The following is a 21,382-nucleotide window of genomic DNA, read 5'->3' as shown; positions in this document are numbered from 1 at the left end:
AGTTTTGCTATGCTTATATTTTCACTTTTAAAACAAAAAGATTGTCCACGTGATAAGATTTTGAAATGAAAAAGTAGGGTTAATCATGGACAACAATCAGAAAGTGTTTTAATCAAAATATAACTTGGAAATTGTTACCTCTGTACCCGCTATTTTTACACAATATGATATACCTACTGACAAATCGATCTGCTTTGACTCCTAATAAAGTTATTGTAACCCTTCAGTCAAGACCAACCTAGTGTAAGAAACAGCAATATTTTTATTTAACTTAATATTTTATTTTTTCAGTTTAATAAGTGTTTGATACCTTAAACATGGAGAATAAATCATGAAGTCTGCGAATAATGAGAGAGGCGATTCTGCTCAGTTACTCCATGAGGAGTATTTAATGAGACTTGGAAAACGCAACCAATATTTGAAAACCCTAAACAAAGATCCGCAGCACGAAAAACTTCAAGAAAAAGAGAAAAATTTCTCAGTTTATGTTAATGGTGCGAATGCCTCAAAATTCAAACCAAAGCCACATTCGAAAAGTTATCACCAAACTGATTATGAGGATAAAAATTCAAGAGAAAGAAACACGTCTTCACTAGCATATCATTCTGGGATAAAAAATGCACAAATGAATGAAAATCGGACACAATCTGCACCAACTAGTGCGGGAAGAAGAAAATATTGGGGTCAGACTCCTTTAATGATTAAAACAAAATCAGGTGAAGATTTACGCCTCGGAGAACCCGATTTGTCACTCAGCTATTCAGACAACTTTACTTCAGATGAGGAAGATATTATTGAACAGTTGGCGGCATCGTTAAATGATTCTGATGACTATGTTAGTGATGACCCAGATTTGGTTGAAGGAATTAATACAAGTTTGAATATTTCTTCCGAAAGCCAAAATCAGGGTAAGGTTTCACCTGAGCCATATATTAAAAAGACACCACAGAGTAATATGGCGACTACCAAAATTCAAAAACACACTGTTCCTCAACAAAAGTGTACTATACAAATAAATATTCATTCAAACTGGCATTCCAGTGATGAAAAGGTTGGTCTGACATCTCTGGAAGTATTTGATAATAAAAATGCTATAGTCCCAATTTCAAGCGAAAATATTACCATATCACATGCAGATATTGTTCACGGTTCGATATCAAATTTACTAGATGGTGTTGACAAGACGGTGAAAGCAAAACATATGCTTTTGCTTTATCCGAAGTCACTTCCAGTGACGATAAATATCGAATCCCCAGTGAATGATGTAACAAAGCTAAGACTGTGCAATTACAATGAACAATCAGACAACTTGAACCTTGGGATAAAGTTTTGCAAAGTGTTTCAGAATGGAAAATGCTGTTTTGAAGGCAATATTGAAAAAGGTTGTGGCAATAAAATATTTGACTATGGTTTCACTATTGATTTGAAGAGACCATTAACTACAGCAAAAAGAGGTAAACAGGGAGTAAGCCCTCGTGGTAAGTTAGCATGTAAATTTGATGGCAAATCAAAGAATGCAGAGGAGTTTGATACGCAGAAAATCCCAAAACTCAAATATCTGAAAGATGGAAATAATGGAGGCGGCAATGGTAACGAATCGGTGGATGTAAAAATTGATCCAAATACAGTAACGAATCGTCCAAAAAAGTCGAGATTTGACAAAAATTTAAAATCTCTTCTTCAGTTCAATAGTTCACACCTCGGTAGATTAGAAGCCAGTATCGATTTTGAAAACGAATTTTTCTCCAAAAATTTGAAAAATTCTGATGCCAATGAAAATATTGTTCCAAATAAAGTACCATCACTCATTTCTGAAGACTTTGAAATACCTACCTTACCGCAAGGTTTGAGACTAACATTTAATATTCGTTCGACTTGGGGTGACGTACATTATACAGGTTTAAACGGGATTGAAATTTTTGACTCCGAAGGTAACCCAGTAGAAATCAGTAAAATTTTTGCAGACCCTTCGGATATAAATACTTTGGATGGTTACAATTCTGATCCGAGAGTCGTTGGAAATTTAATTGACGGACATTATTGCACAATGGATGATTTCCGGACTTGGTTAACACCGTTTACTGAAGGAAGTAATCATTATATTTATATGACTTTCAAAAAACGACTGCAAATTGCTATGATCAGGATATGGAATTACACTAAATCAAGAATTCATTCGTATAGAGGTGTAAAGGATGTGGACATTATGCTTGACGATAATTTAATTTTTCAGGGACAAATTGCTAAAGCGTCAGGCACTCCTTTAGATATGCAAAATTTTGGCGATACAATACTCTTCACTACTGATGAAGGAATTTTAGAAAAAATCAGTGAAAATGACAAAACCTTTATGCCTGATGAGGATGATGCAATGGAATGGTTAGTAATGACGGATCGCCCCAAAACTGGAAGACGTTTGAGTGATAGTATTCCAAATGAGAATGAAGAAATTGCATTTGATAATTCACTTCTGAATGATCTTCATATTGAAGATCGTAGTAGTCTTTGTGTAAAGTGTATTTCTCTAAAGCTTCTTGCAAATTGGGGGCATGAATATGAAATTGGACTTACTGGCATAGAATTGCTGAGTGATGAAGATGAAAGTATTGAAGTTACTAGCGAAATGCTCGACATCAATACAGCTTCAAGTGATTTGAAAAATCTTGTCAATGGTGAAAACATAACTACAGATGATGAAAGCATGCTATTATTGCCATTTGGTAATTCAGAGATTTGCTTGGAAATCAGTCTTCCACAAGCTAGGCAGCTCAAAGGAATCCGAGTATGGAATTATAACAGAAGCGTTGATGATACTTACAAAGGTGTTAAATTAATCGATATTTTGTTGGATGGACGTGCTATCTCATCCTCTCAGGGGATACTTTTAAGAAAAGCTCCCGGTCACACAGAATATGATTTTGCCCAAGATATTCTATTTATAACAAATGATCGTGGTACAGTTGTATCAAGTGCAAGCAGGTCTCCTATATCATATAATGAAGATGAAACTTGTTCAAGTTCATATTTACCAACTGGTTTTGTTTTTCAAATCCAAATTTTGAAATCTGTATCAGATCCATATTATGTTGGTTTGAACGGTATCGAATTGTTCGATAAATCTGGCGGAATAATACAACTTGGGGAAAATAACATTGCTGCTTTTCCAGAAAGTATCAACATATTAAGTGGAATTAGTGATGATGCCAGAACACCAGATAAACTCATTGATGGTGTTAATGATACATATGACCCACAGCATATGTGGTTATCTCCAATCATTCCAAATGTTGTATGCAAGGTTTTCATGATATTTGACCAACCTGTGACAATTTCAATGATAAAAATATGGAATTATGCGAAGACGCCTACACGAGGAGTAAAAGATTTTGCGATTATTATTGATGATCTTCTTGTTTATAGTGGTGCTTTACATCCAGCTTCATCAGGTGTGTTTGGAAGTGTTAACCCCAATTTGGTTTCGTTTACAACGAATAAAAATATCATCCGACGAGCTGGTAATTGCAAACTTGTGAGTGATTTATCAGAATCCGATCATCAAGAAATACGAATGACAAACAATCATCAAGTAATGAACTCTGATATTCCAGAGGTTCCTAATCAAAATCTACGACCCATGACAACTGTGAGAAGAGAACAGAAAACTAAATTACGGTCTAGATTTTAAATATTAGTAAATTATCAAGTCTATTGCATCCTGTCTGCAATTAATAACTCATCAATTATTTTCATACTCAGCATCTACTGATAACGTGGTGAGACGCTGTATCTAGCCATGTGTTTGAGTTGTCTTCTTATCTTTATTTGGACAAATTGCTTGAAATTTAAGCAGCACTATAGTCTAGCATTGTGTTGGATATCTACAGTGGAGTGATTTTTTTTGGTTATTTTGGGCACAAGCTATTTATGGTCAAGTTACAATGTATGAAAATTGTCATTATTCGTATCTGAAAAACGCCAGTATAAGTTGTGAAATGAATGTCAAAATATTTTAACTTGTGCTTCAAAATGCGCTTTGCAATTCATCAATCACACAAATTGTGCTGCACTAACATCTCTTATCTATTATGGTACTTTCATTTTATTCTCAGCGAATATTTTCTTTTGGAAGCTATTCGTTTAGTAATACAACCAAACACTTATCCCTGGTGCTTCAATTTTTAATTTCATATGCACTGAAAAATGAAACCATTGCACTGTGTCCACTTTTTAGATTTATATTTGAACATGCGCAACTTTTTGAAAACAGGTCAGTTGTTCGATAATCAGTCTCAGTATTTTTGTGAATTCCAAAACATATTGTTTTCTGCTAAATTAGACCATATGACCAAAACTTGTTCATGCTCGCCAATGAGGTGCTTATTCGTTCTTTTTAAATATTCTTTTCCAAAGATGAGCCACAGATGGCCGTGTATAAAAGCATGTTCTATCAATGATTAGTGTAAAACATATAATATGCTTTCTTTTGACTGGAGATGTGATCTATTCAAATCAAACTTTAAATTTGTTATTCTAATTGAGCTCACGTTTTTCTCTTCAAATTGACAGAATTCTTAAATTTTACATTGTACAAAAAAGTGTTTCCTACAATATGTTTATAAACGATATTATAAGTTTCAATTATAATAACAATTATTTTATATGAAACAAGTCTTATTTTTTTCCTTGGGTAACTGGTTATATCTATCTCTAGCGAGAGAGACAAAAATAATAATTAGCTATTTTGTTGGATTGCATGTAGCGCACATTCTTTATGATTGCTGTCTTTGGTCAGGTGACAGTGTTGATGAAGCTGGAATTGTTATTTGACTTTTTGATGTCAACATTCTTCTGACTGAATCTCCAATGATCGATAAATAATAGTATTTCAATGTCATTAGCTAGCAGAACAAAATGGTAGGGCAGTTTTTCTTCCATCCTACGAATGCACTGCATGATCAAACTTGTGTCATGCAACTATTTTGGTGAGCTTTCCAGACAGTTTTTACTCGACCCTATATACCACTATTTTTCAACAGGAAAGATCAATTGCTTCCAATGTCACAAAACAAATTGATGGAAAAAAATCCCAACTGATTCCTTTACTGCATTCATGTCTCCCTTACATTCTTCTTTCGGTACTCCCGAAGTATGTGGACCAAAATTGCGAACACTGGAACGTAGTATGTGTTCCAGGTTGGGGTTAGGCCATAATTTCAGGTACAAACACTAGGGGAGTCACCGAACTCGTAATAGAACTAAAATAAGGTAAATTTATGGCCTAACCTGGTTCACATACTTCGGGTGTTCCCTTCCTACTACTAAAAAACTATTCAACTGAATATCAAACGATAGACACTCCCTGAGTGAGATCACAGATCATTTATATATGATTTCAAACACAAAATCAAACCAGATTGATAGCAACTATTTACAAAAATCGTCAATTATAGCCAAACATGTAGTTAAACAATGTCATTTCATTATTGAGCCAGTGCTGGCAAATTCATTGAGTATCTGAATACAATGGCAAAAGATTCTAAAATTGACTTAATCATAGAAATTGGAAATCATCCGCTTAACTTAATGACCCGACATCATGTTAGCTAAGTGAACATGTTAACTGCAACTCCTGCTTCTGCGTGAATATTCTTCCCGGTCATCGTTTCTGCAATGTTCCATGCATTCTCATATGGATCTAGCACTTCGATGGTCTCATTGGATTGCTGCCTGGAATGGAACAGGGATGAGTTTTTTGTAAATGGTGGCAAGCTATAATCTTCATGCATATCGGTGGACCAATGGTTGTTGCCGTTGTCCAACCGAGACAAAATCTTTTGAATCTGACGGTTCAATACAAACTATTTGTAATGAACTTAGAATTTACTGGTAATTTAAATCTGTGGTTTTCAAACCTTATAGTATTACGACACTTCAATAATGTACAGATCTTGCTGTGGCATGCAAACTAATAAGTTGACATTTGCCAATAAAGTCAGTGGAGAAAGTTGCATGTGATGTCACAATGGCTGTTTTGGAATGTTGAGTTTTGTTGTAAGTACCGAATATTAAGCGAGGATGAGGTAAAATGAATGGATAACTTGAATGGGATGTTCAAAATTCATGTTAAATCACAAAACTTTTGGGGTACACTGTAAATTGTAGGAATCCAGCATAGAATAATTTTTTCATCATAGTTTAAAAAATTTTATAGTTTGTATTTCTGACCCTCCAACTACGAATATTTTTTCCCCGAGCACACATGCTGAAAATAAATATCTTGGATGATTCATATTGCTAATTGTCGTCCATGATTGTCCTTCGATATCGAAGCATTCAACACTTCGCAGTCCATTGCCACCTGCCAGGTGAAAGAAAAAGTAAGAAGATAAAACAATACAACAATCTTGTCTTGAGAAAGCACGAATAGCCAGGGACGAACAGAAGGTAATTGTGAATTTGTGAAATAATATGATTAATAATTTTACACCACAGGTGAAGGATTCATGATGCCTTGGTACGCTAGCGCCAATGGCATTCTAAAAGTCAAAGATGAAGCAAAGCAAAATATGCACTTGTGTTTCAAATACTTTCATGGCACGCACAATAAATCAGCAGAAGTACAAGAATATTTTAATACTGTAGTCGCAACTTGCAAATACTACAGATGTGCCAGAAGCTATGAAAACTAATCAAAGTGTCTATCAGGGTTGCAATCAAATATTAATGGTATATTTCAAATTGTATATTTGATGATACTTTACATAAAAATTGTTTTAATTATAAGAGGTCATACAACTTCATCAACTGTTACCCATGGCATAGATCCTGCCATTGATTTCTGCAGCCGCAGCACCTCTTCTTGCAGTTGGCATTGAAGTGAGAGTTGCCCAATTCGAGGATATTGGATCATAGCTAAAGAAATGTGACAGCACATTTCCATTGAAACCTCCGCCACAGTATATCAAACCTTGAAAATAATGTTACTTTAAAAACTCATACTGTAGATTAATGCGAACATTAGGCTGTACTTTGTACTGCAGAATATCCTATAGGCCTACCTTGGGCTGACACAACAAAAATTTCATGACAAGGTTGTTCCCTATCTGTAACATGGGTCCACGAACCATCCGAAAGATCTAATCTTTCAACAGCCTTACTGCCATTTCCAGTGCTATCAAAAGCAAAAATCGATCCTGAAATAAAAAAACAAGGAGATAACTCGCTGAAATGTTAAAAATAGCATACCGGTGACATATTGTTTTTGTTCTTTCAGAAGTTGTGTAAGTGTAACCAATCTATTACCTTAGTTGTTACAAAAACAATTTAAGTTCAAAATACTATTTGCTTATTCGTTTTAGCTGCAGCTAATATGTTAATTGATACCGCATTTTACCATAAGACGCACTGTCATAAATTGCTTAGATTGGGATTTTGTCCATATATAAGTGGGGACTGGGCTATAAAATACAACGGCCTTTACCGGAGTTCTGGATGTCTGGATCACCATACACAGCTCGTTAAACAAAAAAAAGGATTTTTTTTAATGATTATTTTATTCAAAGACAACGTTAAGCCACTGTTTGTTTATGAAACAATAGTACCGGTACTGATTTTGAGTGTAGACAATAAAGCACTACCTGATTCATACATTATCAATTTTTGAGAAAAAAAGAATTCAAAGTCCACCTTGTAGTTTGTAAAATACGGTAATTTTCAGATACATGTCATAAAAACTAATCCCGTTATGGGGAATACATGTTAAGAGTACTTCAATTACTGCAGTCTAACAACTAAACAATTTGGTAATTCATTCATTTGTCCACATTTAAATAAACCTGATCGACTCTTTCATTATATAATCACGACATCTTATCACCTTTCTGGTCTTCTAAGATATGTATTATCTTGATACACTTACCATCTACAACAACGGCTTGCACCTTACTCGTATGCGTTCTGTCTGCTACGCGTGTCCAGGTTGCAGCATGATCAGAATAGTTCAATCGATGTCCAGTTTTATCGGTCATTAAAATATATATGTGACCACCAAGCTGGACTGCAGTAAATTGCTTGTTCACTATTTCATCAGGAATGTTCTTAACAAGAAGGTAAACATCATGAGGGTAGGAATAATACAAACAAATTATTACACCTGCTTATTAGATGTTCATTTTTCATATTTATAATACAGCGACATGCGATCATGAAAAATAAATATCTACATAACATTCAGAGTAAAAAGGCTTCGTTGGTATCTGTGTGAATAAAATCGGGTAAATCTTGATGACATTGGGTGGATTTCGATTGCCCTATGTGAAGAATTTATATCAACTTCTATGTGTAACTCTAGTAATACAATGAAGCATTCTCAGTAAGAATAGGATTTAGGAATTCTACCTGCATTCGAGTCCATCGTCTCTGTTCTGGTTCAAACACTTGTACTGCACTGGTAGCTCTATCAAAGACAGAAATTGCTGAAAAATTGAACCAATATGTCAAGTTCAATAATTGATTGTGGACTATGTCAAGAATGATCTGATGTTCAATCGTAATCATAACCAGAAGTTGATGAAGTATATTCATACAGAGTAATGGTTTTTTTCTCAATCAATGTTCGAATCTTGACATCAACTTCTACAATTTACAGTAACATTTTATTAATAAAACTATGAGACGAGAGGCGTGTTCAGAAGTTGTGTTAGGATGGTAGATATTTTTAAGAGGAAATAGGTGTAGCACGAAAAAATTAAAGTTAATTTTACAAAAGTAATCGATTAACTTCTTGGGAACAATAATTTTATATGATCAAAGAAAATAGATAAATGTACAAGTTAGATAGTATAGAAATATAATAAATGGGTATAAACTTTTCACACTCCTGATTGGTTACCCACGAGACAATTCCACAACCACGCTTAGGATATTAGAAAAAATAAAATTCTACTGCACTGAATGGTAAATATAAATAATCAACACTTACCATTGCTAATTCCATCATCTGAAAATTGAAAACAAGAATGGATTGGTTTCAAGACATTTTAGCATGACTAAACTAACACTAGTCAATTTAGTAACAGTGCTTATTTTCGTCATAAATCAAAATACAATATGTTAGATAATAGATAGATATATGTTAGAAATAATATGAATGATTTAAACAAGGTATGACCTTATAAAAAAGGCTAAAAAGATGATTACCTTGTATAGTGAAATCCTTGGCAAAAACATTAGCCTTGTCCATGATGGATATCAAAAAAGCTTTCAGGCACGGATTGGATAGAAACACAAGAGGCTTGAAAATAAAATTGAGAAAAGAAATCTAAGTTAATATTGAATGAATTTAAATGTGGTAGCAAATTGAAATAATTACCAAGTCAAGTTTATTTTTTCCAACCAGTAAAAAAAATATCACACAAGCACAAATTACGAGAAAATAATACCAACTTCTTTTTCCACCAAATACCGACGATATCCCAAAGGAATTTTCAGAAGATCCAGGTGACCGAGAACATCTTCGAAGCACTTGCTACGTGATTCCAAATCAACACTAGCCCAAATAATTAATGCTTTGCACTTTGCAGACTCAGATGCCTTAAAAATTAAATTTGGTAAATCATTCAAAAAATTTTCTTGCAATTGGATGGCAATGGATAAATAAATGAAATTGGAGAAAAAAGGGTACTCCCGAAGTATGTAAACCAAGATGGCGGACTCCGGAACGTAGTATGTGTATCAGAACATGGTTTTATTGGTATGGCGCGGCGGTGTGGCTCAACGGGCTAAGCGTTAGGAATACGCTCGCCACCGCACCTCTAACTACTCTGCGTGGGTTCGCGGGTTCGAATCCCATGCAGGGATGGTTATGTGCGAGAGGATTGCTGGACTCCTCGCCGTCGTTGGGTGGTTCACGTAACCGCTGGTCGGTTACGGCTTCCTCCACCACCAAGTCCATGCTTCCGAAAACAAACAATACAGTAAAAAACTAATCCCATACCCGACTTGGAATGGTAACCGGACGAGAGGCCGTGGTTCGCCATATGGATAAGCCGTCTTATCGGCTTTCCTCTCCCCCGGGATAAATATGTAAATCCTATCCTATCCTTATTACAATTTTTCACTATTTTAGTTCTATTACGAGTTCGGGGACTAGCCAAGTGACTCCCGTAGTATTTGTATCTGAAATTATGGCCTAACCCTAATCTGGTACACATACTACGTTCCGGTGTCCGCAATCTTGGTTCACATACTTCAGGAGTACCGAAAAAAGTTTACACAAAACTGCCCTAAAAAGTATGTCTTCAAGGATTACATGTTTCAGGCTGGAAGTTGAAATATTATTATATAACATAATATGTTATAGATCTCTGAATTCTCTGGCAGATGATCAGGTGTGAGAGTCTTAACAAGGTGTGTGATGGTTTAAGAAAACGTTAGCTTTCTTTATCAGTAATGCCATTCATCGGAAGGAACAAATTGAGTCTGATAATAGTTCAATACCTTACCCAACATGATATTAGAAACATGGGGCAAGGCTTGCTTCCATCAACCCATGTATAATGAACATTCCCTTTCTGTCTCATATAAAATTTGCTAATATACCTGGGTGGATTTTGATTTGATCAAGAATGAAACATAATCTTTTTCCAGGTATTTAAAACCATCTTCCAGTGAAATCAATCGAAAGTTTTCTTGTGCATATCTCTCACATACTTCTTCTAAATGCTTGATAAAGAAAGTGTTTGCAATTTGCTTCGTGAGAAAAAAGGATTCAGCATTGAGCTCTTCCTCGAGAGAAAGAGTAACTCCATCACACAACCCTGTGAAACATAATTATTTACCAATTGAAATTTGAAACAAAAACAATTTCATGCAATTTAAAGTCTTGCATTCTGTATATTTCTAAATTTAAATAACTTCACAGATTTTTTAAAAATGAGAGTCCGCCATAAATGTCAATTGACCATATCCAGTATATTTGAATCAAACATAAGCTTATCTTCTAAAACAGAATCGTTAGCTCTAGTTACTGTATATATATTACAAAACATATTTTCAGAGTTTCATAATGTGGAAAATTGATCAACTTTTTGCAAAATACTTACTCACTGTGCTGTGGTACTCAAATAAAAAAAAATTGCTATAATGTTGTATGACTATGAAAATTAGTATTTACTTTGAAGTTGCATTAAATGAGCTACATGCATCAAGTCTGCATGTGCTACCCCTTCAACTGATGCCTCTCCGGTGTAGATGAAATTGATGCATCTCTTTACACATGTGGGGTCTGCTTTCTTAATTGTCACAACTCCAGACTCATTTTCTTTAGTCTATAATAAGAAAGTTTTGAATTAAAATTTTATTTAATACTTTTGCAGCAAAAATAAATCAAAAACAGATGGCAGAAAATGGAAACCAATCATAAAATGAATGGCTATAGCCTATATCCACCGTAGCCAACACTGCTCATTTTCATTTATTAGCAAATCAGAGTGACCGAACTTCAATAATTAATTTTTTGATAACATTTAAAATAAAGCTCTTCTGGGGTAGTTTGCTTCCTTCTTTACTTAATTATATTTTTGTCTTATGTTTGTTCCAAACCATTATTATGACGCGCCTTTACCCTTCATTACAGGATATTGAATTACTTGATTCTGGTTTCACCTTGTGACTGAGACAGATTAACGTTACAATTTTTGCAAATGGAATTACTAATTTACCTCATGGGATAACATCCCCCTGAAATAGTCAGAGCATGCCGACAAAACATTCCTGTGAGCTGGAATTTCCTCGGACCCCGCTTTGATTAGAAAGTCACAATGTTTTTTCTCTTTTCTGTAGCTGTTGAATAAATAATGTTTGACTCCACAGTGAAAGGAATCACTATATATATACTTCCCTGAATGTTAGATGCAATCATTTTATTAATATAACGAGGTAGCGATCAGAGACCGCCGACTTATGGATCTGGCGGCGTGTATCCTTCGCTCTGACTCAAGAGCGACACTGCGTGTCCTATCACTAATTAATCAATAACTCGCTAATTATACGACATAATTCAAAATCAATAAGCTTCTGGTCCGAGATATGATAATTCCACATGAAAAATTTGGAGCATATTCAACTTCGCTTTCGTGAGATATCGCGTAACATACGAAAGTGTCTAACAGACAGACAGACAAATACCTATCAACATACTTACCGATCAATATCGATAAATAACAAGATCGATAAGTGTTTGTGATCAAAATTAATTATTAACAAATGTTAAGGTTTCGTGGCAAGATACGGTTATTTAGTAAGCATGAATTGAAAGTGTACTCTGATTACCACACGCTTCAACCCTTCAGTGGTAATAGCGCGTGCAAGATACGCTGCACAAACCTCTTATAATTACCGGCCAGCGCCAACACGACAAAAGGGAAAAGTTGATCACGTGATTTCTATTTGTTGAATCATGGCCACCACGCCTCAAAATGATTGTCATTTGATGCTAGTCAATGTTTCGTACACATGCGTTGATTGCAATGTTGTGATTTGTATTCTCATATATATCTAATCTTGGGCAATTCAATTCTGCAAATGTCATTTCAGAATGATATGTGTCAACTAGAGACAATCTTAAATGTACGTCAAGTAATGGAACCATACAATAACAAATACATATTCAGTACGTGACACAAACAGCATTATTTTAGCAAGACAGCATAGTTTTAGCTAGGGTTGTGCTAATAACGTCACAGTCATAATTTTCACCGTAATTCTCATTGGGCATCAACAACGGTTGCCAAGAATTGTCAACGGTTGGGACAGGAAGGTTCAAGGTTGTCGGTATCATAGGTGGAACACCCCGGATCAGGAATCAACAGCTGCAATTAATATGATAAAGCAATTTATTTACCTGTTTAAATTTTGAAGAACTTCGTAAGCATGATCCTTTTTGTCAATCTTGAGTAAATTTTCCATCGACGCCATCGCCGTCGACTCAGCACAGAGCTAACCTAGCTTTAGAATGCACTCGAAATGACGTATTCTCTCCAAAAATGATACGTTCACTGGAAAATGGCGCGTTTATCTATTCGTCTTGTAATGATTAACAAAATGAGTCAGAAAAAATATTAGGAGACATTGTCCACGGGCATTGACTTAGCAACGGCGATAACGTTCGGCAAATATCCTGGGACAAATATATTTAGAAATTCATAAAACAGTGATCTGTTAGGCAAAGCAGCCTCAATGTCAAACGACAATTGTTCACGCTAGCCTAATATCGCTTTTTTTATGGTCTACTGATTTTGGCATACTGATTTTGATCTTGGAATTATGGTCCTACATCCGGGGCTTTGCTCAGCTGCTTTCTAGGATTTTCGATGTGAAGTGCGCTTTTCTCAGTTTAGGGTTAGTAATGCTAAATTTTGTGGGTTTCTGGCTTATATGGGTTTCATTAGACAAACTTTATAGTTGTATGATTTTATATTGTTGCAGATTTTGTTGTTCTATGTACGCTGAACGTTGTTAATCGTTTGCTATAATAACTGATATCTAACTTTTGCATTGCCGTTTGCCATCTTCAATCTTTACAAAGAAAATTACATTGCTGCGTTGGTTTTCGTTTCTACAACTTGTGTTCTGTGAGTTTCACTGGATTGGGTCATCGCTGTCAGTTTTTCAGTTCAAGGTTAACGCATTTCAACCAGCAAACTGGCAAACCAGAGAATTAGGCAACATCAAATCTTAAATTATCGATAGAAAACGCTGGCATCTCAAGGGGTCTGGCGTGGGATAGTTCTAAATGATCACTGTCCTGAACAACAATAGTTGGCGCTTGTCGAGTGTAATTTTGGTATACACAAAATTCGCCAAAGCAATCTGTTTAAGCGCCCTGATGAAAATTGCATTTTTATTTAAGCCGTCTTAGCGACTTTCCTCTCCTCCGGGGTTTGTAAATCCTATCCTATTTAGGTGTTAAACACAAACCCAAATTCTCAGGTGTGTGACGAAGTGACATCCGACTCCGAGGTTACGTATTCAGCTATTTAAAATCACTTCCTCATTGAATATATTAAGCAAGATTATCTTTATAATGCAATCGCTGTTGGGTGCAAGTATTTATTTATATGGGACGTATTCCGTAATAGGGGATTGTTTGCCCTATCTGCGCGTTTGCACTCACGTGTTATTGGCTTCACATACGTTTAATCGAGTATAACTCCAATCTGAGCTCCTCACAAGTCAATAAAGACGCAATGTATTGTAATGCAAAATGTTCGTTTATATATATTCACGATCCAATTGAATCAAAATACAGATATATTGAAATATTCACTTAACCTTAAAGCAGTTATACGGTCGAATCCAAAAGCAGTAAGTATCATAGGAGAACGCTATATTTCAACTCCCGCACGATACAAAAGAAGGCTATACACACAAAGCTAATGTTTGAAGCTGTCGCGATCACTCATAATCAGGGAAATAGCAAATATGACCTATTTCATTGAATTCAACATACTATTAATATGAAGGGGTTAAATAACATTAAAATCCATAGTTACAATCCACATTCGCTACACCGTTTTAGCATGTGAAACCGAATTACTCAACTAATTGGAAGTAAATCGTCTGTAAGATTATATAATGGGATTTTAGGATTGGGAGAAAAATTTTTTTAATGTACCGGTACATGCAAAAGTGTAATGGGTGGGGTCTGAATTCATATATTCCTGATATCGACTGTGATGATGTGATATATAAAGGTAAAAGACCACTGGCGCGAAAGCTGTAGATACAACGTCATATGGGGACATTTGATTGAAATAATATAGAATTTATTCATCAAAATTTTATGTATTTCATAATGCATGCACGAAACACACAAAATCACATGAAATATTTCCACTTATGATTTCGACACTACACGCTAAAAAAAAAACATTTTTGTTGGTATTTATTTAGGCTAATTTGTTTACGATTTCACGTCGATTAAATAAGATAGTAAGATGTAATACGAGTACAGTCAGTAATTGTTAGAACTCTAGCTGTAGTACAAGGACGGCGTAGATAGCTTTTGTAACAGGCGACACCTTTAAAATTTTAATTTATCACTCGCAGTGTCCTAATAAGCATCTCAATTTTTACAGTGGTGTGCTGCAGGTATAATAAAAGTTGAGGTGCTTACTTCTCATTAGCAGAGCTGGAGCAAAATAATCACGTGCTTAGGACACCAAGAAAACCTGGCCTCTAAACTGGAAAAGCATGATCCGGCCCTGGACAGGTTATACTGTCCCGGAATCGGTATTTAGCCATTAGGAATATTGAAGTAACGGTGCACTACTCCAGTTTTAAATACTGGTATGTATAAAAAACAAATATCCGATTAAGTGACAATTGACGTTTTTCGAACGAAGTATTAAACTTACAGTGGAATGCCATTTAATCGTTAAACGACTGACCGGTTTTAACAGTATTGCTGTTAAAAAATCCAGCCGTTCAACGTTTAAGTGGCATTTCACCGTTACTCTTTAAAGTTACGGTGAAAAATATGTAATGACTGACCGTTTTTAACAGTAATACTGTTAAAAAAAAGCCAGTCGTTCAACGTTCAAATGGCATTTAACCGTTACTCTTTGAACTTACGGTGAAATGCTACTTAAAATATTCATCAACTGACCTTTTTTTAACAGTAATACTGGCTAATACTGTATTAACAGTAATACTGTTAAAAATCGCAAGTCCTAAAACGTTTAAATAGCATTTCACCGTAACTTCAATATCATTAATATTCGATTTCACTTAAGGTATCAGGTTGGGTTAATGTCTAGACTGTATTCAGTTGTAGGCGTATAATAAATCAAGGATGCTGTAGTCAGCGCCAATTTAACCACTAAGCAAAAGAAGTGCGTGCTCAGGACACCAATGTCCTAGATGTTTATAGGCATGAGAAATATTTTTGAAAAATATGAAAATTAATCATGATTTGGCCTTGAATGAGTAATTAATACTAAAACTTACTTTCAATTTCAGGCAACATGAAATACTTGTTACATTCCTGTTATTATATATTATATATAGGACACCAAAGTCCTTCCTGCCTATAGAGCCTCTAAATGTCTTTAGCAAGTTAATGCCAACAAGTTATTGGGTTTTGTTGCAAATAACCCAACGATGAACACGATATGTGAAAGACAAAAACCAGGTCATTGACTTGTGAAGTGATACATGGGCATTCCCTCGCATTCCCACTCGAACTCCCAAACTCCGTTAAAGTCATGTTCAGTAACATAGCAGGTTCGAGAAGCAGGCTTGAAATGTAAGTTACTTGGTTGTTTGAACGGGCATTTAATTCTGGTTTTCAAAACTCCGTTTGCTGAAAATACTTCCAGATGACCACCTCCGTGGTGTGCTACAAGTAAATTTCCATTGACATCAAAATCCATTCCATCTGGTCCCCCAACATTCATTGGATTGTCGTAATCAGCTAAAATAGCAATATTTGATAATTTTATTTGGATTCGAAAATTCTGTATTCCACTCTTGCTACATATTTATTATTAAAATCATTCTTAGGTGGATAGCGTTTTCAAATATATCAAATAAAACTTTTAAAATGGCCACTGTAGTCAGGGTTGATGTTATATCAAATTTTACTACATCTGACATAATTCATTATTCACAAGAATAAATTTGTACTTAACATTTATAAGGGTGGAAATAGTCCAGGCTACACGAACCTTTGTTTCAGAGTCTATAGATAAGAAATTACACATACCTTTTGGTAACGTTGCCCAAACCCTTCTGTTAGATAATTTACCCGACGAGACCACATCAAATACAATAATGCTTCTGGTCATTGTCTCAGCAACAAGCAGCAAATTGTCGCGGATAGCAATACCATTACAAAACCTAAATGTTTCATCCATTGCAACTGGTATTGTGTTACCATTTTCAAGAAAGTATAAACGGCCGGAAGGTTTCTTAAATAAAATTCAATAATATATAATTCTAAATATTCAAAATGTCACCAGTAACAGAAAAAATTAGTCACGATTCTGAATATATGATTTTTTGAAGCTCTGCCGTATTATTAAAATGATATAATATGAGCACACGCCTGTACATTTCAATATAAATTAAATAGTATCCCAAAAAGTGTTATATATATACCTGAAATATTAATGTTCTGTCTTCGGCTGAAGGTGCAATTGGACTTCCGGGACCTGTTACCCAAAGGTTTCCATCTTTATCAAAAACGAGATCATTACAACCATTTAGGGCATTCCCCGAGCTGTCGACTTTGCTCAACTGCGGAAACATCAATGACAATATTACCTTGTATACGCTTACTGTTTTCAAAGTCAACGGACGACTTACTTGTTGGCATTTGCCGTCTTCGGGTGAATACTTTAGTATTCCGAGTCTCATATCAGCTATCCAAATATTCCCATTTTTGTCGGATTGGCACCCGGCGGGCCTTCCACCATATCCTTCAAATTGAGGAGTGCATACGACCTCATGTTCACCAGTATCTAAATTTACTTTATGTAAATTTCCGGCAATCTTGTCCAAAAACTGAGATGCTTCTTCGACCCTGGGGCAAAAATACAGAAGTAAGCTAGCTGCGCTTGAAACGTAGATACTTTAGTTTCATGTTCAGGTATTTATGCGGGCAAGACTTCTATTTATATGACTAATTTTCACTAACAAATAATGCTTACCTTCCATCTTCCAAAGTTGGCATGGGTGCCACCGCGTAGAAGTCTCCCTTTGTATTGAAGACAGGCCCCTCAGATCCGTCGAGACCATCGCAGATTTTTTTAAATTTCAGTTCAATTGTGACGGCCATATTGCAATTTGTCACTGACGAATTACGATAAATTTAACGACTTGCTTGCCCTTGTACCTTTCCTCAACTAAAGTTATATGAACTGCATTCATACAAAGGAGTCCTAAAACGCAATTGGATTGCGCACGAAGCAAATATGCACAAATTAGGTTATGCATTCACATACTTTACTTGCAGCAAAGTAGAACAGAAAAGATTAAATATTTACCCGAGACAGTTGTTTGTCGTTTTTCTTGTCATGCCCGAAAGCCACATTGTAAATACATGCTTGATGTTTCCCTTTCCTACGGCACCACAAAATGCTGAGTAATTTAGCACTTAACATGTGACGACTATATGATTCGATTGTTTGTCTGGCGTACTGCGAACGGCAATCGACAAGAAACATTTCGCTATGTCATCAAGGAAATAACGGCCAACTTATGGCGGCATTTCAGATGATATGATCACCAGAGCGAAATTAAACTTTTCATTTTACGCAATTTCATGTGGTGGTATTTCGCATGCGATTCTTGATCCGTTTTGTTGCTATCCTACCCATTTCCAGGTTATTTTATGTATGAGATACGGAATAGCCTTTTAAGAAGTTACATAATATTTTTATAAGCGACATAGTCCTTCTCTAGGATGAGGAGAGTGATATAAAGAGTTTCAACCTGAAAAGCTATAAAACCAGAAAACATAAATATATATATGCAAAACGTTCTTTGTACGAACGTCATAGAATTTTCTCTCTTAGGAGAGACGCAGTCCGTATAAGGGGGCGTTGGTCTTTACGATGAAGTCCACGCCACACCGATGCAGTTTATGTATCGCAAGTCAATGAAACAAACTCTTTCGGTCGGTAACTGGATAATAACTTGTCCTTTCAAATAAGCCATATATATATTGCGCTGTAGACTTTACCAGTGAAGAATTGTGGGCGCCCATGTTAAAACACGTGACAATTGCGTCACAATGGAAAGGTGTTGCTGTGCAAATGATACAAGATAGAATAGGTGGCTCGGGTAAGCTACATATGTATAACCAAAATATAGTTTATGTTCAAGGAACGAAGGGATCCATTTTACTGTGTCGTAATCCTATTCATAGCCCCAAGACCGACATAGTAAATCAATTCGCTGTTCTTGTTACTTCGATAATATCTATTTTACATATTTCGAAACTAAATTTCTAAGTAATGTCTTCATTTTTCCTTTGACAAACAACGCCATTCCACTTGTATCTTGGAGGACCATTCACCATTCCATCTTGGGCATGAGAAACGTTTCTAACCACAGTAAGATAAATCCTAGAGAAAGTAGAAACGTGGTCTCCCGTGCTTGGCGACGTTCCTTTCCATTCGACGAAAACATTTGTTTCTGGGAAAACGACATCACCAGTCTAAATGCGAACAAAATATATCGTTTTAAACAAAATAAAGTAAATTGCTTATTAGAGAAAGTATCATAGAAACTTTGCAGAGGTGAGTCACCTCAACTTCTGAGTGTGCGCAACATTGCTTTTAAGAAAATTCTCATGATAATATTTTTTCTTGATATAAAAGGTTTCCAGTTTTAGACCCGTATTCTGTAAATGCTGTTCGGTGATCTCTTGAGCGTCGATAAGGTATGCTATATTATGACTCTAAATTCCATCTGTTTATTGAAAGTTAAGAATGTATCATTTGTTTATACACGAAAAAAACATACTCTTGAATTAATTTTCATTCCAATCCATGCATATACCAAACTTTTCCCAGGCGGAATTTTAGATCGCAGCATATTGATTACTCCAAAATATATCTTCTCGTTGAATATTATTCCAATTTTTGAGTCACGGACTTTGCATATTTCTTCTGCGCTCGTGTAGTTCACATTCAAAGTGGGATGTATAACCACGGAGTAACATAACTTTCGATTAGATTTGTATTCGCAGAAATCATCTGTGAAATTTTATTCAAGATGAACTATTAATCCGTCAGCCTCATTTTTCAAACTTTATAGAATTTAAACAGAGCAACGGAATAAAATACACGTTGGGAATCCCGAATATGACAACAAAGAAGGAAGGCGGTTTCGACAAACTTCCTAACATCGGATAAAAATCTTGTCTAAAATGTGACAAATTTATTTAAAAAAAAGGTAAGTACCAAATAATGTCTCAATGACATTGCATGGGCCAGATAAATGTCTCACTGGACGCTTCTTCGTCACACGATATTACATACATTAAACAAGCAGTATATATATATATTCTGTGATCGATCGAGCGTCTAAACAAAAGAACGGCGTTGAAAATAGAGTAATTTCATCTTAAGTTAGGCTCTTTGGCGCACGGTAGTTATTCGACTTCCGTGTCCATATTTTTGAGCAGAAATGAATCCAGAAATTAATGTAAATGTGCCGTTAACTTCCTACCGAGAAATCAGTTTTGTGGCGTTCAGTACTAGATTAGTTGCCCGAAATTTCACTAACTGTTGCGAGTCATTTTGTTACCTTCGTATTATTAGCAAGTCGCAAAGGCTGAACGAATGTAAAAATCACCTCTGTCTTGAGTTTGTCTTGAAGTTTTCAAGTTATTCATGAAGACTATTGATGTTATGAGCCCAGCAATAACAAGGCCTGACAATAAGACAAATCCGATCAGTACAGCCATTTTTGATCCTGCCGAAAGCTCCGATTTTAAACCTTGAGTAACAAGATAAAATACAATGATCAATATGGAAGTTACTTTCGGTTTGTTTGTCCGAAATACCCGCTAGTTGAGGTACAAAATACCGTATTAGAGCACCGGAGACTGCTAAATTCCAACATCTGCATTCAAATTCTGTGACACAAAAAAAATATAGGTCCGTCTACATGAGGTAGGTTAGGCGACCAAGTGCGATTGACGATTATTTGAGCTTTATATTGGTAACTGGCCTCCACCTTTTTACGAAAAAAATGAACAAATAGCATTACGCCCATTTCGATCTCACGAAGTATTATTCTAATCTTCCGATGTAAAACTGTTCTCGCAGATTGTCCCTCCCGATATTTTATACATGATTATCAGGAATATTTTGTGGCATTCAAACCAATCCTTTCCTGTAACATTTAGTTGTGCCGAAATTTGTATTTAGGGGTATATAGGCCTATAAGTACAGTGTAATCACTGTTGTCAAATAGAAATGATACATGCTCGATTTGAGGGAACGTGCAACCACATTAATTCAGGCGATATCCTCCTAAACAACATGTCTCAGACCAATTAGATATTCAGTTAAATCTTACTTTCTGAACTTCCATCAGTTTCGCTTTGATTTATATTTGCAACTTTGGTAGCGCTACAATTCTTCGATGAATTTGACAAATTTTCTGGGTCATGTCTTATTTCTTCAGAATCTGTGCAAGCCACTCCCGATATTTTGATAATAATATCGCCATTATTCACGTCGTCTTCATTCCTATATGCCCTCTGTTTAGTGTATATTAACCTAATATCTTTCACTCTCTCTTCAGAATTGAAACGCTCTTCAGGCGTAGTCGACATTTTATGTATTAACTAAAATTTGTTTGTTTG

At 35.5% G+C, this 21,382-nt stretch overlaps 4 protein-coding genes across 5 annotated transcripts; 1 reads left to right on the top strand and 3 right to left on the bottom strand.

Annotated features, from left to right (window-relative positions):
* The first annotated feature begins 292 nt into the window (after positions 1-292).
* LOC120329264 (katanin-interacting protein-like) lies at positions 293-4,962 on the top strand. Its single transcript, XM_039395831.2, has one exon. The coding sequence runs from the start codon at positions 332-334 to the stop codon at positions 3,683-3,685; it is 3,354 nt and encodes a 1,117-aa protein (XP_039251765.2). The 5' UTR covers positions 293-331; the 3' UTR covers positions 3,686-4,962.
* Positions 4,963-5,359: 397 nt separating this feature from the next.
* On the bottom strand, positions 5,360-13,270 carry LOC120329138 (kelch-like protein 35). Its single transcript, XM_039395732.2, has 13 exons — positions 12,902-13,270; positions 11,721-11,841; positions 11,174-11,327; positions 10,600-10,817; positions 9,445-9,591; positions 9,199-9,292; positions 8,981-8,998; positions 8,398-8,474; positions 7,919-8,096; positions 7,059-7,193; positions 6,812-6,967; positions 6,226-6,358; positions 5,360-5,727 (listed from the first exon to the last, which is right to left on the bottom strand). The coding sequence occupies exons 1-13, from the start codon at positions 12,973-12,975 to the stop codon at positions 5,604-5,606; spliced, it is 1,629 nt and encodes a 542-aa protein (XP_039251666.2). The 5' UTR covers positions 12,976-13,270; the 3' UTR covers positions 5,360-5,603.
* A 950-nt stretch (positions 13,271-14,220) lies between these two features.
* LOC120348603 (diisopropyl-fluorophosphatase-like) lies at positions 14,221-18,184 on the bottom strand. Of its 2 annotated transcripts, XM_039418766.2 has the most exons (6): positions 18,048-18,177; positions 17,712-17,942; positions 17,368-17,584; positions 17,161-17,298; positions 16,766-16,970; positions 14,228-16,474 (listed from the first exon to the last, which is right to left on the bottom strand). In XM_039418766.2, the coding sequence occupies exons 2-6, from the start codon at positions 17,837-17,839 to the stop codon at positions 16,194-16,196; spliced, it is 969 nt and encodes a 322-aa protein (XP_039274700.2). In that variant the 5' UTR covers positions 17,840-17,942; positions 18,048-18,177; the 3' UTR covers positions 14,228-16,193. The 2 variants fall into 2 exon arrangements, with proteins under 2 accessions (XP_039274701.2, XP_039274700.2); XM_039418767.2 differs by lacking the exon at positions 17,712-17,942 and having other exon boundaries at positions 14,221-16,474; positions 18,048-18,184.
* A 706-nt stretch (positions 18,185-18,890) lies between these two features.
* On the bottom strand, positions 18,891-21,356 carry LOC120348677 (uncharacterized). Its single transcript, XM_039418876.2, has 4 exons — positions 21,094-21,356; positions 20,365-20,508; positions 19,531-19,763; positions 18,891-19,222 (listed from the first exon to the last, which is right to left on the bottom strand). Exons 1-4 carry the CDS (start codon positions 21,350-21,352, stop codon positions 19,013-19,015), a joined length of 846 nt encoding a protein of 281 aa, XP_039274810.2. The 5' UTR covers positions 21,353-21,356; the 3' UTR covers positions 18,891-19,012.
* Between the last annotated feature and the right edge of the window lie 26 nt (positions 21,357-21,382).

This window comes from Styela clava, chromosome 1, assembly GCF_964204865.1.
Source record: "Styela clava chromosome 1, kaStyClav1.hap1.2, whole genome shotgun sequence".
In the NCBI taxonomy this organism is placed as follows: Eukaryota; Metazoa; Chordata; class Ascidiacea; order Stolidobranchia; family Styelidae; genus Styela; species Styela clava.
This window is presented reverse-complemented; position numbering and strand designations above follow the sequence as displayed.